Genomic DNA, 18,484 nt, shown 5'->3' on the forward strand with positions numbered 1-18,484 from the left:
ATGTTACCAGAGGGTGTCCTTCCTTGGGGGGGTTCCTGCTGTGTGGAGAAGAGAAGTGTTGGAGAGTGGAGCTGCTTTTGGGGAGAAATAAAACAAAGAAAAACACGCTGTAGGAAGGAGCGGTTAAGTGGATTTAAGATGGAAAGGAAAACAAAAACCAGAAGAGGCCAGGCTTATGGGTAAGTGGAACAGAGATGGTGTTGGGGTTGAAGGAATGAGGAGCAGAGATATAGGAATAGTCCCAAGGATGTGTTTTGTTGTTGGAGGCAGTGGGATTCCTGCAGGCCAAGCTGATATAACTGAATCATGGATATAAATGTAATCGGGAAGGGGTGGTTTGGAGAGATGTGAGAGTGCCAAGCTAGAAAAGCAGAAAGAGCATTACTGGAAGAACACTTCAATTGAAGAATGGCTTGCATGATGAGTTAGCCAGACTGTCTGCTCATAATATAGATTGGGGACTGAGATCACTGCAATTTTCTGGCTCTTCAAATGAAATTTTACATATTTTTAAAGAATAGCCTTCCTGACGTCTAGCCAAATGAGTAGTTCACCTGTGGACTGAGGAGTCTGAAAACATGCCTGAGGCTTTGCTTTGAGTAGTGGCCCTGTGTGCGTGGACATCTGTGTCGTGTGCGTGGTCATCTGTGCTGAGCCTGCTGCAAGGTGTGGACTTCAGAAAGTGCCACGAGTCCTCAGGGGAAGAGAGGTGGGAGAGGTGCATGGAAGTAATCTCATTTTCTTTAGATTTATCTGCTACTTTTCACAGCAGTTGCTACTTTCTGTCTTTCATTTCATTCTTCTGTAACCCAGCGTGGGTGTTGGTTGGGAACATTTTAGGCACTGTGGATGCGGCTCATCAATTTGAGTTGTGGTTAGAAGCGTGTTCTTGAAAATCTGTGGGAATTCCTTCACATCTGTACCTGAGGTAAAAATCAAGTTCACTTTCAAGTGTGGCAAAGCCCCTTTCTGCCTTCCCTTTCTCCGTTTTGGAAACCTGTTAGCGTTCCATGTTTGCTCTGGGCAGGTGAGGGTGGTGTGGCAACCCTGCAACTCTGCTCCTGCTGCGGTTTTGATCTCTCAGGATAAAACCAGGGAGAAATCCCACAGAAGTGTTCCCCAGGAAACCGTGGGCAAGTTTCTTGTTCAAGGTTCACGTGTGTAACCAGTCTGTCTGTGGTTCAGCAGCCTCTGGTTTTGGCTGAACCCCAGGGAAAGAGTTCTTGACTGGGATTTCGGAGGTGAGTTCAGCTCTGCACTTTGTCGTCATCTCTGGGCAGACAGCTTTGCGAAGCACCGGTCTTCTTCAGATGGACAGCACTGGTGTGTTGCAATGAAATGCGTGCTTTAGGGTTGAGAAGTTCCCCTAGTTATTACGGGAGCGTAATCAGATACATATTTCATTAGATATTTATGGATTGTTTAATTAGATGGATAGATAATCACATACTTTCCATCTAGGTAGGGAAAAAAAATCAAAACAATTAAGGATTAGCTGTAAAATTTGATGTCAGAAATGGTGTTAAGTTTCTGCTTGGACACTCTTTAATTATATTTTGTTTAGTCCATTCTGGAATTGAATGAAAATGAATGAAACCCACGCTTACCTGAGCTAGAAATGAGAGGTCTCACCAGGGTCATTAATGCATATTAACTCATACTTTTAAAATTCCTCCCTGCCGTTCATTTGGCTTAACTCTTCCCATCTGTCTCCATGTAGACAAGACTCCAGAAGCCTAACTTGCTTTGAGGTATTGCGGAAAGGCCAAGGTTTCAGCGCTCTGCATGCCATGCCCCCATGCGTGCCAGTTTTGGGAGGAGGACGAAGGAAGTGGAGTTCAGACAGGCTGGAAGCTGCAATATGCTGCGTGTTTGCAGCGCCTTGTGTGGGGAAAACAGCGAGGGGTTCCTGGAGAGCTGGCAGGCACGGAAAAGGGATGTGGCTGGGGTTGTACCTAGAGGAGACTGCTGCTGGGTGCCAGAACCCCCTCAGCTCTGGTTTGCATGGATTGCCTTTCTTCCTGGCCATGCTGCAACTCCTGCTTGGGCCATGGTTGCACTGGAGGATGTGGTGTGGGCTGGTGCCTTGTGTCCTGTCTGAGGGAAGCGTGGAGAGCAGAAAGTGGTGCCCAAGCCTGCCTCGTGCCAGGCAGGTTTCCAGTTCTGTCACTGGGAAGGTGGTGGCAAGAGCAGGAGATTTCTTCTCTCCTCTATCCTAGCAATGCCCCTCCAAAGGCATGTGTTTCCCTTGGCGTATGGCCAAGGCAGTAATCAGTAACTTGATTTTCTGTAGTTTCCCTGCAAGTTGCTGGCTTCTGCTTCTCTGTTTCCAGCAGTGGTCAGTGTGTGAAGTCTTTCCCCTGTAGTGTTCATGAAGCAATTGAAGGTGAACAAGGGCTGCTGTAGCTGAAGGTGTCAAAACCAAGCAAAGGTACATCCCTTCAGACACTGCAGGCTGTGGCGTTGGAGCTCCTGTAGTCAAGCCTATGGCCATGTCTTTGGCTTCATTTTGTATTATAATTTATTTGTAAGAAGGTTCCACTTTATAGCACGGGTAGTACTCCAGTAGCATCAGCCATGTAGAAAAATAAATAAAAACCTGACAGCGTACCTTGTAGTAACAGGGGTTTTGTCAAGCGAAATTTTGTCCTTTTGGAGTTGTTAAGCGGGCAGCCCGGGCTGGCAAGAAAAGGGACAAGAAAAAGGACAAGGAAAGGGTTGTAAAGCCAAGCTCAGAAGGCAGGACAGTGTTTAAGTTACACAGCCCTAATGCAACTTGCATCTGTGCTGCAGTTTCTGATTGCATAGTTCCAAGGCTGCTGCTCAGCTTGGTGCTTGTCCAGCTCCCTCTGGATGGCATCCCTTCCTAATGTAGGATCAACGGCACCGCTCGGCTTGGTGTCACCTGCAAACATGCTGAGGGTGCTCTTCTGTCACTGCCAGGTGGTTGGTTGACAGCTGTAGCTGTGCATATTCTGAGCATTACCAAAGAAATGTGCATTTGCTTGGAGTATTCAGACCCTTAGAAAGGGTCCAAAACAAGGCTGCTGGTCTTGGAGTCTGCCCCCGCCGCTTTCTCTGGTTTGGGGCAGGTTGCTTGGTTTCCCCGTACCTCACTGTAACGTTGAGGCAGTTTCTCTGCCCTGCTGGCCCTGCGAGTTGCCGGGGGTCCGTGCCCTGCGGGAGCCACAAGCGGCTCTCAGAGGGCCGTGAGCTTGGAGCTCGCCTGGGGCTCTGTTGGCTGCGGTGCCAGCCTCCTGTCCAGGCAAGAGCATGGCTCCTGCGGTGCCGAGCTTCGCACACGGTGCCTCCGGGGCTCAGCCTGCGGGTCGGGGTGAAAGCAGGAGCCAAGGGCACGAGGCCGGGTGAGTGTCCACGCCTGCACCGCGTGGCTGCCGGCGGGAGGGAGCCGCTGCTTTCCTGGTAATGGCTTAATGGTTCTCTTTTTAACCGTAATTAACCCAGCAGGCAGGGGTTTGATTATTATGTTTTAGAAGAGTTGTGGTGGCAAGGATTGTAATTTGGGGATGAATCAGCAGTACCAATTAAGCAATAAACAAACATGATTTCTTTCACCAGAACGCAGCAGAGTGCTTTGCTCTGCCAAAGCAGCCGGCGGGCGCTTGTTCGTGTTGCAGCTGGGGAGGAGAAATAATTTCTCACCTGTGAAAAGAAGGGGAGAAGAATTAATGATAAATTTCTTTACTGCTATCACTTCCTTTTTCTTATTTTTTTTTTACCTTGTTTGGGTTGGGGGCTCCTTTGGCTTTTGTTTTTGTTGTGGTTTGTTTGGTTGGTTTTTTTTCCTCTTAAGGATGGGATTTTTTTTCAACACTGTTGTGGGGGGGTTAATATGAAGTTCTTGCTTAACCTTGGCATTTGCAAAGGTGACTTCCCATCAGATAACTGCTGGTATTTCTTGCGGTGCTAATACTTGATCTGTAGATAGGCACGCACACATTTGGGGGGTAAAACCCCCTTTCCCCCATCCACATGTTCTGGCAGCATTGTAAAAACAAAATGCAGAACCAAGGGGCGATGTCCTATCTCCATCCTATTTGCAGGAGCCCCGTGTGCCTGGGTCGGGGGACAGCTGTCTTCTGCTTTCTGCCCAGCAAAATACTGCAGCCTTATTAGAGAACTGACATCTGGCTGGGGCACAATTTGCTCTATTTAAAATAAAAATAAAAGTTTAGCTGGCCTGTTTTCTTCTGCCTGCGACTCGTGTGATAAGAGTGTGGTCTGCACTGTTTTCTGGTGATGTGCTGGTGACCCTGCTCTGCAGACGGGTTGGTCCTGGCAGCACGGTGGGAAAGATGCGTGCTGCTCAGAGGGGGAAAGCACAGCCCTGCTGAAGTGGGCTGAGGCTTCTCTGCCGTGTGCACCGGGCTCAGGCTGTGAGGCTGACCGCTTCGTTGCTGCACATCGATTTTTACAGCTGGAGGGGAGACAGGGTAGCCTCCTGACCCAACTTTATTTTGTTCTTGTACTTTGTAATCCAACAAAGCAGCGTAGAGAGAGCTGGTACATGGAGCTGCTCACCTCGCTGGCTGCTGGGGCAGAGGAGCAGGAGGTTTGCTGATGTTGCCTGTTCTCTTAAGCTTAGCCTGGGCGATTGAGCGAATCTGTGGAGAGGGCTCTGACCCCCCCGGACGCTCTCCAGATTAATTACGCCTTTTCGTTTTCCCTCTGGTGGCAGACTGGGCGGACTCCCTGGGCAGCCCCTTCCAATGCACGACCACCCTCTCCATGACAAAATTCTTCCTGATACCCAATCTTAGCCTCCCTGGTGCAACCTGAGGCCATTTCCTTGCAGTCCCTATATTGCCACGGGGATGGCCATACCAGGCCACGATCAGAAGGCGAGGTAGCCAGATCCCTCTCATGCCTACAGCTTGTAGGACAGAGCCCGGTGCGCTTACTGCCTGGTGTGAAGTAGCGCGTGGACCAGCGATCCTGGTGACTGCTGGGGCTGCTGCTGGGGCTTCCTAGCCTGGCACGCACGTGCAGCCACCCAAAAGCACTGCGGGTTGCCAGAAGAAGCACAAAACTTTGCTTTCAGGTTTAGCAGCCTTCCTGCCTTCCCTTCCTGCCTTCCCCTGGCCTGATGTAACCCTCAAAGATCTCTTTGGTTTCGTTATTTCTCATGCAGCCACAGCCCTCGCCAGCCCTGGGGAGAGCTGGGTGCTGGAGGCCTAGCACCAAACATCGCCCTCAGCCCTCTGGCCTGCTTGCAAGGACGCGCAGCACCATGCTGCCTCTTGCAGCCCCCTCTGCTGAGCTTTCTGCTCCTGGCAGGGCTGGGTGCTGTGGTGCCGCGGGCCTGGGGTCCTTGGGGTTAGAGGTGGCTGTGGTGCGGGATATCAGTGTGTCGGGATCTCTGTAAACTGTGGGTACTTGGGTTCCCGACAGCAGGGAGCAGAGCTGCAGGACGTGTGGGGCAGACCTGTGCCGGGCCATGCACACAGGCTGGAAACTTGCCTGGGGCAGGGTAATTACGGGAGGCGGCGCTTTTTGTGCGGGTTGTGTGCACTGACTTGCTAAACAGTCTTGTGATGAATATCTTATTTAAGAGGATTTTAGGACACGTGTTGTAGTTACTCCTAGTTTCTTGTGGAAATAGGGGAGAGGTTAGAGAAATGAACTTTGAAAAGGCTTTTTTGTATTTCTGGCCAAGGCTCCGCATGGTCGCTTGTTGCTGCAGGTGTGCCATGTGTGTCCTGGCTGCCCACTGTGGTCCCAGGGCCAGCAGTCTGTATGACCGATCCGGCTGTCTCACATTGCATCCTTCATTTCTTTCCTAGGCCAGAAAACTCAACTCGAGGTGAGATGTGGGCATGAAGAACTGCGTGCACAGCTTGGATGTGGCAGCAGCCCAACTGGACCTCACCTGGCCACGCCGCTGTGACTGGAAGGGTTTTGCAAAAGCTGCTGTGGACAGCGAAGGAACCTGGAGATGAAGGTAACAGCCATGCCTCTCTTCCCTTCCCTGTGCCTCTTTTTGCTTTTGCAGGCCTGGCAGCAAGAGCATGGCTGCTGTCAGCATGGTAAGGGCACGTATATATGAAGGCATTGCTGTCTGTGGAGGGGCTGTCTTGAGTTGCATGCGAAGTTGGGAGGGGTGTGAAGAGAACTGGGAGGGCTCTCTGCTCTTCCGCTTGCACCTCCCCTCTACTTTCTGTAAAGCAAAAAATGTTTGTTCTGCTTCTGGGGGGAGCTCTTGTGAATGTTGATACGTACTGGCTAAGCTCCAGAGATAAATGCCTGAGATGCGGTTGCATTCTGACTTGCATAAAACTAAAATGAGATGTGTGCTGGGGCTCGCTTTGGTTTCTTTCCCCAGAAACCCCTTGGGGGTATTGCTGGTGGCACTGGGGTAGAGTAATTAGCTGGATGGGTTCACAGACAACCTCTGCTCAACGTCCCTGAAGATTTCCATGCTTTCACTGGTGGTGCCCCTACATTTTTGCCCTCTCCATCGCTCTTCCCTGACATCCTGTTCCTTATCACAGCACTGCAAGCATTCATTAGCTGTCTCCCTTGGATGATTAGCTGGTCCAATGGATGATGAGCTGTGCTGCCTATGGAATGTTCCCAGTGCTTTGTGCTTCAGTGTGGGGCCAGGTTAGTCTAATAAGTGTGTGAATGGGCTACTCTTTGGTGCCCAGTTCAGTGTTTTGGTTGGGCACAGCAAGATTTTGGGTAACCTGACTGGGAAGGTGGTGGTGCCAGGAGCCCCAAGGTGAATGCAGACCTCTGCTTTGTCACGTTCCCCGTTTAACACCACCTTCTGCACATGGGAGACCAGAGGAAAGCAAACTCAGCAGGGGAGATTTTTAGTAGTGATTGCAAATATGGGTTTTGGACTTACGCCCATTTTCATGTGTGAAGAGGGTTTGCGAGGATTTCATTGTACAGTTGCTTTTTTTAATCCCTAACTTTCTGGCATCAGGAATGCCAGGCAGCGGTGGCCTCTGTCCCTTCCCCATTTCCTCCACTGCTGGAAACATGGTAGTCGTCCCTCCGCTGCTTAAAACCTGAATCTTTAATATGGAAAACGCACCCCCCTCTCTTCCCTTCTGGCCAGGGAACGCTTCCCAGTGTTGTATTACCTTTAGCATTGCAAACTGGAGAGCCCCAGCCGTGGTGGAGCGGCTCAGCAACCTCCTGCCTGTGGGCTGAGGGCAGGGAGCGGCTGCTGCTGTAGTGCCTCGAGACCCAGGGGTACTGGACCCCGCCAGCACCAGCAGGAGTGGGAATGCGCTGCTGGAGGCAGGTGAGTGGAGGAGAGAAGAGGCACGGCACATTGCCCTGGGCATCCTTGGCAGCTGTTGTTTTCCTGGGGAAAGAAGGAAACTGAGCCACAGACGGCTTCTGGTGAGAGGATTTTGGTATAGAATAGAGGATCAAGCAGGTCAGCCATGGAGTGTTGCCTATGTAAAAACTTCTATTTTTGTGTTTGTGTGTGTGTGTAGAAACAAGGGGTTTTGTTTGTTTTCCTCCCATGTTCCTTGATGAGAATCCTCTGCTCATCAGGCAAAGAAGTGACTCAAGGTGTGACCTTGCTGCTGAGATAACAGGATCTTGGAGCGCTGTGTATCTTGCAGGAGTGGGACTCGTACTCCCTGGGAAGGTGTGGCAGCACAGAGCAGCTCCGTGAGCCCACGTGAAGTGTAAGTTTGCACCAGCCAGTGTTACTTCAGCCTCAGTTGGATGCCAGTCTTTAGAACAGCAGAAATCTAAGACCAAGCTGACCTCTCAAGCACAACTTTTGCTTTTAATCCAGAGATATTCATTCTCTTAACCTACCTTGGTAGGACAAAGTCTTTATCTCCTTTTGAAGCGCTGAGAAGTTGGTCTGTTGGACAGTCACACCCAAACCTTTTACTAAATGAGGTTTTGGGAACCGTGTCCCCCTGGTACCTGGGTGACAGACAGGAGGAGCACAGCCACACACAAGGACGACGGGAGGCTCATTGTGCTGCCTCTTCAGCAGCAGCAGTTCTGCAGCGTGGGTGTCCAGGCTGGTTGAGCACACTCAGCACTGTCTTGGACCCGGTACTGAAATACAGTTTCCTCTAAAAGGGATGCGTGAAGTATTGTGCAAGATAGCAGAGTAATTAAGCATTGAGTAAGATAACAGAGTAATTAATTCTGAACACTTGATTCTGAAGCACAGTGCCAGCCCACCTGGGTGGTTTTCCTTTAGGGTGGCTCCGCCGTTGCTATCGGTTTTGGGCAGCTTTCTGGATTGGGAGTTGGTCATTTGTGCTTGTGGCTCTGGGTCTCCTGGTGCCAGCCTGCTTCTGCCTGTTCAGGGCTTCTGTCGGCTTATGTTTACGAGGGCTGTGCTGCAGTCCCCCGGCTTATTCACTTCTGCGCATATTATTCTGGGGTAATTGGTGTTGGTTAGCAATATCAGGGTTTAAAAGAATCCCTGTACACATACCTATGTGTAAAATATACCTGGGGGTGTTTATATTTGATTTTACAGGTGTGTGTGTGTATATTTGTGCTCTTAACGACAAGTGGTTGTGAAGCTGTACTTCTGTAAGCGGGATGGTGCTCTTGGCTTGGGTTAGGGTTGTACTCTGTTCCAGTCAAGGCAAGCAGGTGTCTTGCTCACCTTCTGTTCAGGTTTACGGGTGCAGTTGCTGGAGCTACTTCTGTTGCCAGCTCCTGGTGCAGAAGATGACCAGCTCAGGCATTGCTTCTGATGTGAAGCTTCCATAGGAGTCGTACATTGGCTCTGAAACTCACAGCATCTTGGTGAGCAGAGGACAGGAGCCCAGAACAGTCACTGCACACTGGGGGTCTGGGAGAGATGGGAGGAAAGCTGACAAAAAACAAACAAAAAGCAGATAAGAGAAGGACTTTCAAAAAGGAAGGTTCATGGAGGGGAGGAGGAGCTCTGGAGACGGATGTGAGGATCCCACTGAGGCAGGAGGTGACTGCAGACTGCTTCACCCTGGGGAAAGGCCACAGAAATTTGAGCATCCCCTCATGCAGAGCCAGTGCTGAAAGGAGAGTGAAGGGCCTTAGGAAAGGTTTCCCAGGAAGAAGAGGAGTGCTGGAGATGCAGTTATGGTAGGAAAGCTGCTGGTTCCACACAGGTCACGTGTGGCAGAAGCAGCTGTGTGGTGGGAGCTCCTTCAGCAGCACTGCCCTGGTTTGGGGAGGGCCTCCCGGCTGCTGTCAGGAGCAGCTGTGGCAGGGGTTGTGCATCCTCGGTCTCTTAAAAATAGCTCTCTTAAAAACAGCGGCAGTCAGAGAAGTGGTTTTGTTAAGCGTAAACCACCAGCGCATCTGTGCTTGTTGCTCGAGCAAGTGTTTGGTTAGACTGTGCTGAACGCTGTACTTCCATCTCCTAAAACAGCAGAGCCCTCGCAGAGTCAAAGGGTTCAGGTGACCCAGTGCCTTGAGGTGAGCGCGTGGGGAACTCCGTCCCGCTTCCTTTCTCTTACCTACATTGTCGCCTCTTTTGGCTGCAAACCTGCGGAGATCTCCATGAGTGCTTGTCTTCTCACCTCTTGCTCAGGTGGTCTGCTGTGAGCGAGCCGGCTGAGGGCAGGTATGAGCATCCAGAAGCAGCTGTGGTCTGAGGAAAGCCAGCTTGGTCCGCCGAAGGTTGCTGTGCAGCTCGTGTGTGTGAGTACTGCGTGGTCTCCAAGCAGAACCCCAGGGACGTGAGGTTTTGGAGCAGTGGAGGCAGGAGCACCACAGTGTGTTGGCTTTGCCTGTTGTGCTGGTGGTGGGGTAGTCGGGGAGCTTTTAAAGCCCCCTCAGAAAGGGCATGCGAGGTTAGCCCTGAGTATTCTCATTGCTGCAGCACGGGTGCTCCACTGTTTGAGATCTGCTACAGGTAAAGCCTTACAGAGGCGTAGGCTTTTTTAGGGGTGCAGTTGAGGCTTTATATGAGACCCAGGGCAAGAGGAATGTAAAAGCTGGAGCAGGCTTATCATCTTAACAGACTTAAGAGAGTATTCTTAAAACTATTGCTTTCTATGTTTAACACTTAAGGAGGAAGAAGAATTTAGAGAAGATGACTTGCAGAAGTACTTACATGACTTACATAAAACCGTGGCCTCTATGCATGTTGGACAGCTTTCTGAAAAGCTTTTCTTTCAGCTACATCAATTTCTTACTGCATCCTGAATACATTATTTCCTAATCCAAAAATAGGAGGGGGATATAAGAACAGAAGTATGTGAGTATATATATTTGTGATACATCCTGTTCAGGTGGACAAATGGCTTGAGACAAGCCAGCAGCATGCACTGTGAGCCCGGAAGGGCACCTGTGTCCTGGGCTGCAGCAAAAGAGGAGTAGCCAGCGGGTGGAGGGAGGGGATTGCCCCCCTCTGCTCTGCCCTGGTGAGGCCCCACCTGGAGCACTGCGTCCAGGTCTGGGGCCCCCAGCACAGGAAGGATGTGGGGCTGTTAGAGCGGGTCCAGAGGAGGGCCACAAAGATGATCAAGGGCTGGAGCACCTCTCCTACAAAGATAAGCTGAGAGAGCTGGGGGTGTTCAGCCTCCAGAAGAAAAGGCGGTGACCTCATTGTGCCCTTTCAGTACTTAGAGGGGAATTACAGAAAGGATGGAGAAGGACTCTTTATTCGGGTAGATAATGATAGGACAAAGGGGAATGGTCTTAAACTAAAAGAAAATAGATTTAGAGATTAGGAGGAAATCCTTCACTGTAAGGGTGGTGAGGCACTGGCACAGGTTGCCCAGAGAAGCTGTAGATGTCCCATCCCTGGAGGCGTCCAAGGCCAGGCTGGATGCGGTCTTGGCCAACCTGGTCTAGTGGGTGGTGTCCCTGCCTATGGCAGGGGGTTGGAACTGGGCGATCTTTGGGGTCCCTTCCAACTCAGGCCGTTCTGTGATTGTATGATATCAGTGGAAGCAGAAGGAAATTAGCTGAATTGACCTCGTTCTTGGAGAGGGGGAAAAAAAGGACTACTGAAATGCAAATTAATAATCACAAGATAGTTTGAGAGGACATTGCTAGGCTTTTTTTCTAGCTCTTCTTTGCTCTCATATTGGGAGTGATGCACAGCCTTCTAAATGAGAGGGGATGAACTAACTAGGGTACCTGGTTTTGGGGATTCTCAGCCAGTTTTGCTGAGGGTCTGCTGCTGTGATTACCTGAGGATGGGAAAGGCATCTGTGTGCTTGCAGGGGAGTGGGATGATGAAGAGATGGACTCAAGTAATGGATACAGCACAGGCAGATCTGTGCACCTGTATGTTCAGATTACTGTTGTGCTTGTGCCCAAACTGCAGCAGACTGTCATTAGAGTCAACATTTGGTTCTCCCTGTGTTGAAAACCAGTCCTGCACCCAGAGATTTGCCAGGAGACCCCAGAATGGCCACTGTGTACCTTCAGATCCCTTTGCAAGCTTGGACGTGTTGTGGTAGAAGCCTGGATCATGTTCTGAGGAACTGGAGGAGGGAACATTGTGGGAAGGAGAGGGGGATACACCACTGGGGAGGATTCCCTTATCTGGAGGACTGAGGATAGTGGAGATGAAGGGTCACCTCTAGTTCTGGTCCAGAATTCCTGCTTTTTCCATGCCTGGTGATTGCCTGTCCTCAACAGGTAAATGGGGATACTGGTTGTCCCTTAAAACTGAGTAAAAGCAGGCAGGTTTGTTTAAATAAAATAAATGAGTAACTTTAACCTAAAGCTTGATCTGAGCTAGATCAAAAGTCAGCCTTGTTTAAAGTTTTGTGAACTTTAAGCCCAGTGCTTTCCACTTGGGAGGTTAGGTCTGATGTTAAGCAACAAGAAGGACTTGCCATGTCTCAAATGAATCAGGCAGGTGCTGGAGGTGGTGTAAGATCACCCTTCCAGGCTCTAGCCCCGTGTGGGATGTTGTTGTGTGCAAGATGACAGCCGTGTGAAAACAGCAGTTCTTGCTTGAAAGCAGCCAGGCGCGGTGTCAAATGCTGCAGACTTCCTGTGAGTCACCTGCCTGCTGCTGGCTGTGGGAGCCTGTCACATACCACAGCTCAACTGGATTTTGCTTGCGGGTGAAGGAAATCTGAGTTCCTCGTCTGCACATAAGCGTAGAAGTCTGCTTCAGAGATAGAGATCATTTTGGCATGTCTGCTTGTCTGTGCAGCCCATCTAGACATTTTGCTGCAAGAGATAACTGTATGTAGCGTATGCCGCACGATCTAATCTAAGAGACGAGTTTTGCAGTATTCTGCACGTTCTCTGTGATTTGTGAAAGTTTGGTTCAGCTGAATGTTGAGCATTTGATGCTGACGTTCAAACTCTTTTCTTAAAGATGGTGGAAGCCTCACTGATGCATTTTGGCCTCCTCTGTTTGGGTTATTGACATACTTTAAATAATTGCATGGATTTTGTGATTAGGGTTCCTGAATGAGTGATGCATAATGGATTAGATTCACAGTGAGGTCCGGGGCATCTGCTGCAGTGTGCTCCTTAGGATCGGGAATACACCACTGAAGGTCGTCTGCTGATCACCTCATGCTTGCTGTGCTCCCATTTGTTTTGGGAAACGGTTTTGGATTAGGCAGGGCTCGAGTCAAGTGGAACCCAATGAGAAGAAGATTTCCAGGAACAGTCTAACTCCCCGCAGATACACCGGTTGCTTGGCTTACTGCAGTTCATGGCCACAGGACACCAGCAGGACTCACAAGGTACACCCTCTCCTATATGCCTCACAGGTGATGTTGTGAGCTTCCCTTCAGGATTCACTCAGCAAAGATGAAGTCAGTCTTGGCAGTGCTGTGAAATGGCTGACCTGAGGACAGAAATGACTGATGCAGCGAGATGTTAACGCAGTATTGAAACAGAACCAATTTGTGATGTTACAAAAGGAAAAAATGCAGTACAGATAAGTGTGTCTTTCCCTTGGGGCACAAATTGTGAATTAATGCTGTTAGGTGTGTGCTCATCTCAGGGCAAACAACATTCAGGATCCTCCAGCTGCTATGGCTAGGAAATTGCTCAATTTTTAGCAGTTACGTTCAGAAAGCATGGTGAGGGTGAGGAGCGAAGTGAGTGTTGTAACTGGAGATGGCAATGCTTGGTGCTTACTGCCGTCCGGGTTCCTTGCGTTCCAGTTGAGGTTGGCCTTTCCTGAAGCCACTTCCTTCGCAGAAGAAGAAATCTGGCTTCTTCATGGCTAGGTGGCAACAAGGGGAAGGGAGGAGAGCTGCGTGCTCGTGCAGCCTGCTTCTAGGAGCTATGACCTTGTTTAGCTGTTCTGGAGTCACATTTTTGGCTACATCTTCCCTCAGTACCTCATCCTTCCTCCCAATGAAGAAGGTGAGCACCTTCCATTTTTCTTTAGGTCATAGAAGAGCTTACAGCCTGCTGAAATGTGTTGTGCTATAGCCAGTGCCAGAACCAATGCTGCGCAGAGGAGATAAAATGGCTGCGGCCTCCTTTACCGCTTCAGGGAGCAACCCGTGTTTCTGTTGGATTTAGCTGTCTAAAACGCTTCCTCCATGCCTGCAAGCCACCACCTGGCTGTGATGAAAAACACATTTGTGCTGAGATTTGTTGTTGTTTCGCTTTTGTTTCTGTTTGTTCAGCAGCCCCGGTCTCCGTTTTGTGCAGCTGTCTCGGCGGCGTGCCCTGCGCTCAGCCTGTCTCCGGCCCATGGCTGCCACGCTGCGTGCCCTCAGGGGCTGCTGCCCGCTGCCTGGGTGCCTGCATCTGTCCCCTGGGGCCATGTGGACCCTGGGGAGATGGGCCACCACTAGCCAGGGCATGGGGAAGCAGAATGATACCTGGCAGAGCTTGGGAACCACTGCTGCTGGGGCAGTGACCAAGTCATTCGTGTCTGCAGGCCCCATGGCGGCAGCTGTGGGGTGGCATGGGGCCTGGTGGAGGCTGGAGGTTTCTCTGAGTTTTCTGGACTTTGTACCTGTTTTTTCTACTAGGAAAAAGCAGGCTGATAACAGTTGGAACAGGAGGTGTTATTAAATAGGCTTGAGAGACACTACAACAGTCTTTATTGCCCTTTTGGCCTCAGTAAATTTTAATTAAACACGCTTCAGTATCACAACAGTAGTGTTTTTTTCCCTCCAGCAACTGTTAATCCTCTGTAATTAACGTACTGCACTTAGATCACTTTATAGCTCATAGGCACAGCGGTCCTTCACTGGGATGCTGTCATGGTATACTGTGAGGAAATAAAAAGGGGAAATCTCCAGCTAGGTGGTATCCAGCAAGTGCTCTCTGCTTGCTGCGTGGTGCCGGGCCCCACGTCCCGAGGAGGAGCAGTAATGGCACATAGGGCCAGGAGGCATCTGTATGCTCCTACAGAGCCTTTGTGGTGCTGGATCCTTCAGCTGGGGGCGTGGCCGTTGGTTTTTGGGTGGACGGTACCCTTGTATGTGTCTGTTTGTGGGGGGGTCAAGGAAAGAAAACTGTGAGGAGATTTTAAGTGAAGTGTTCATCAGGGAAGTTTCAGTAATATTTTCTGTTCTTATAAATACATATGTGAAACTTTGAGCAGGAGGAGTGTTTTAAGTTCCTTAAATGCCTTTAAACATACCTAGATGCCCAGATTTATGCTAAATGTTTATATTTCATGAGATTTATAAAATTGAGTCTCAATCAGGCAAGGTCACTTCCCTGGTGACTTTCCTATGGGCTTACTGAAGGTAGATACTTTTTAAACAAGTACCAAGAGGTCTATTGACCAGTTACCAGTAACTCAGACTGGATTTTAACAAACAAGGCCTTGAAGTTTGTTTGTTTTTTGCACATGGACCAGCTTTCTCTTCTGCGTGTCTGCTCTGCTTTGTGAAAGCTGCAAGAAATGCTCAAGCGTTTATTAAATCTCACAAACACAGTTTTAAAGCTGGGTCCATCGCAACACTATCAGCCTGTAATTTGTTTTTGAAATAGTAGCTGGGGGTCAAAACCAAGGTAGAGCTGTGCTTGCTGCTGTTCACATCTGAAGCCCAGATAGGCCATGAGCTCGCTGCGAGGGGACGTGACTCGTGGATGTGCCTTGGCAAAACACGTTTGCTATCTTCTAATGCAAATATTTTGGCTTCAGAGATCCTGGCTGCTGCTTCAACAGTGAACAATATTCAGGATGTTTTGATATATAGATTCCTGCATATCTGTTATGTGGGCTTCTGTCTTACAGCATGACAGTTAACCTGGACATGGGTTTCCCCGGTAGCTTGTGCTTGGTGATAACCACTTGGCCAGGGCACTTTCAGCCCTCATGGCCTGCTGATACGTGACTGGAAGAGGTATCAGCTTAGCTTGCTTAACACTGATTGGGGGGATCAAAAGCAAGTGTTATGGGGTTATGGAAAAACATTTGACTATGGTAACATGGTTTTCCCCTCTTCTGTTTTTGTCAGGGACAGAAGAATTAGTTGTCTGTAATTTTGATCTTCCTCTTTATATTCCATTATTCAGTTTCCTTGCATGGGAAGGAACTACTTTGATTTTGAGAATTAATTGAAACTCTTGTTAAATAAGTTCTTTTTACAAATTCTCTGAAAATCGCATGTTCTGATGGGCTGTAATGGGTGTCCGTTCTAGTCCTGTTTGCTGTGGTCGTGGTGTGCCTTTTGTTCTCAGCGCCTGATACTTCTTGAGGAATGCTCTTGCCACCTTTATGTCTCTCTTACATTATAGAATTATGGGTTTCGTAATGATAAAAAATGATTTATTTTAAACATTGCAAGAAATCTTTTGGTTGCCATGCAGGGACTTTTGATAAGTGCTTTCTGAAACCAGTGGCTTCAGAATTGCCATTTCAGTTCTGTGCTCCGGTGAGGTTGGTGTGGCAGAGCGCTGTGGTGGGTGCCAGCTCTGTGTATGAAAAGAAGAACCAAAGCTGAGTATTGCTGCTGGGCCAAACAGCAGGCAGTGGATGTGCAGTTGTGCAAGTTTATTCCAATCTCTTAGTTGGCATTGAGCTAGGTTCTTTTCTGAGCAAGTTCTAAAGAGTGATTGCATTGTCCTTGAAGAGATGGAAAGATATCGTGCCCACCTGGAAAAGGCTGGCGTCACAGAAGTATTATCCTGAGGGGCTCTGGCTGGCACAAAATGTGTTTGTTGTCCCGGGGCCATGGCATACTGGTTAGGTGTCTTGGTGTGCGAAGATATTTGCAGAGGCATTAAGTGTTGACCTGCCACATGCTGCTAATTTAAAATAAAGAATTGCTGCCCTCTCATTTTGAAAGATAAACACCCTGGAGAAACACATTACCGGAGAAGAGAGGAGAAAACGAGGAAGTAATTTGTTTGATCTGAAGTCATAATATAAAGTAAATAGTCCTAAATGAGTGCTCACACCCTAATTTTTATAGCTCAGGAATTTCTACTGTTGGCTTCAGTGTGGCAATTGTTATGATAAAGCTTAAAAAATAAATAAAATAATTTAATTAGAATAAATTTAATTAATTAAAAATAATTTTAGATGATGAAAACCTCACTAGTAAAGTCATGATACTAGTGGGGCACAGGTATGAGACAAGCAGTGCTTTTGGGAATCAGTACTGTACATGCATGGTATAATGTGCTTTTTCTTTTGTTCTTCAGTTTGAACATGGAACAGGCAATTTTAGAAATTGAAAAGCTTGTTACCAGCAATGTTCTCCAGATCTCTTACTACAGAGTGAGGCTTTTCTGCAGGAGAAGTCTTAAATGGCAGTGCTGCTTGCAACAGACTCTCATGGGAATGTGCCCATCATGAGATGACTTCTGTTTTACACTGACCTCTAAAAACTCCTTTTCCCCACCCCCCCCCCACCCCGGAGCGAGCATTGCCAGTGCTTCCAGGTCCTTGGAAGTGATTCCCCATCAGGAGAGCAGGGGAGCTCTGGCAGTATGCGCCCCCCATCTGAGCAGGACACGCTGCCAGAGCCTCCTGGGCTGATACTAACCCTGTGGCTGAGCCATTTTGAGTATTATTCTCCTATACACAGCAGGGCCAAGGACTGTTACTACAGGTCCGGGGCAAAGGGTTGTGCTTGCGGCTTTGCAGAAGGAGAGGATAGGCTTTTTGGTGTTAACAGTTCTCCTAACAGCCTGGTAATGAAAATGGCAATGTGATGCACTTGTCAGAGCTGGAGATCCTCCCTCTGCATGTGCTGAGGTCTCAGAAGGGGCAAGGGGTCAGGACTGTCCCTGGTACTGTCACTAGCCATTACGTTGGCGTAGCCGTACTGTACAGCTGTGCTAACTCCTTGCTTCCTCTCTTGGTGCTTCAGGACTGAAGACAGTCCCTGTACACACATGCTGTGGAAGCGTGATAGCAGCAGGGCTCCCATCTCTGGAAGCTGCACCCCAGTGCTGCGGGGCACATTGCTCCTGTTATGAGGAAAAAAAAACAACAAGGAACTGCTGAGAAGTAAGTCTTCTCTGTTCATCGAATTGAAATCCATGCAGCTGGATTAGCAGGCCAGGCTACACAGAATGCTAGAGATTTTCTGAAACCTAGCTCTGCAGGGGTAGACCTTTAGCTTTAACTTTAGCTTTAATAAATGTGTTATCGGCTCTCACTCTGATGTACTGAGTCTGTGAAAAGTACAGTTTCTTCCACTGCAAAATGGCACAGTCATAGTTTGTTTACAGCTATAAAGATTCTTGATAATTCTTCCTTTTTTTTTCTTATTTTTTATTCCCCGGGACAGTAATAGGATTTTTTTTTCCCTCCGTTTCCCTGGGAATGTCACTTTAATTTGAATGGAGGGATTCATGCCCTGCAGCTCTGTGTCTTCCCCCTTCAGGTATCCTCTTCTTTTTAAACACTTTGATGTGAGCTCATGCTGCTGGGCACTGCTCCTTCACAGGCTCCTTGCAGAGGCTGCTGGTGGAGGGAAGGCACAGCACTGAGAATTTACAGAAAATGAACACAAGCTAAAAGGTGTAGTTGCAGTGTAAAATATTCTTGTGGGGGGCAAGAAAACACTCAAAAATTATCTAGCAAGATCTGGGAAGTAAAGCTTTACTGCCTTGTATTCGGTCATGGTAGAGTTGTGGGTACAGATGGAAATAAGCCACGCATAAGTGAAGGGAATCTGGAAAGAAATTTAAATGTTGTATATCCAAAAAAGACTGAGGAACAACTTGCTAAAGTATAAGGTTTTTGCAGGTACATCAGAGGCAAGAAAACTGCTGGCAAATGATACTGGTATATAAATGGAGGTAGCAAAGAGAAGCATGGTAGGGCAGGTGATGTTCCCTGCTTGTCCCATCCCCAGAGGCCACACCTCTGGAGCTGTCTTTTAAATTGAAGGTGTTATTTGAGGTGGCTGCTGAATACTTTGAAACAACTTGTCTGTACCAGCAGTTCTAAGGGGCTGAAATGCGGAAATCCTGAGTAGCAGCAGCCTGTTCACTGGGTCCCTGACCCGGAAAAATGGGAGGTAACAAACAGGATGAGACATTTCAAAGGGACTGCAGTGAGATCCATTGTTTCAGACCAGTAAACAAATTAAAAAAAAAAAAACAACAGTTGGCAGCTCTA

General features: G+C 48.7%; 1 protein-coding gene across 17 annotated transcripts in view; it reads left to right on the top strand.

The window, feature by feature from the left end:
- ST6GAL1 (ST6 beta-galactoside alpha-2,6-sialyltransferase 1) overlaps positions 1-18,484 on the top strand; it is a 48,011-nt gene that overhangs the window by 12,943 nt on the left and 16,584 nt on the right. For 8 of the 17 annotated variants that reach the window (XM_021278385.4, XM_027464678.3, XM_027464680.3 and 5 more), the window contains one exon: positions 5,805-5,962. In XM_021278385.4, coding sequence (XP_021134060.3) covers positions 5,863-5,962 — 100 coding nt within the window. In that variant the 5' untranslated portion in view covers positions 5,805-5,862. Of the gene's footprint in view, positions 1-5,804; positions 5,963-6,512; positions 6,625-7,519; positions 7,674-9,406; positions 9,424-9,538; positions 9,649-17,225; positions 17,366-18,484 lie in introns of those variants that run through there. The other 9 variants (XM_021278376.4, XM_027464676.3, XM_021278377.4 and 6 more) reach the window with 9 other exon arrangements.

This window comes from Anas platyrhynchos, chromosome 9 (assembly GCF_047663525.1).
Source record: "Anas platyrhynchos isolate ZD024472 breed Pekin duck chromosome 9, IASCAAS_PekinDuck_T2T, whole genome shotgun sequence".
NCBI lineage: Eukaryota > Metazoa > Chordata > Aves > Anseriformes > Anatidae > Anas > Anas platyrhynchos.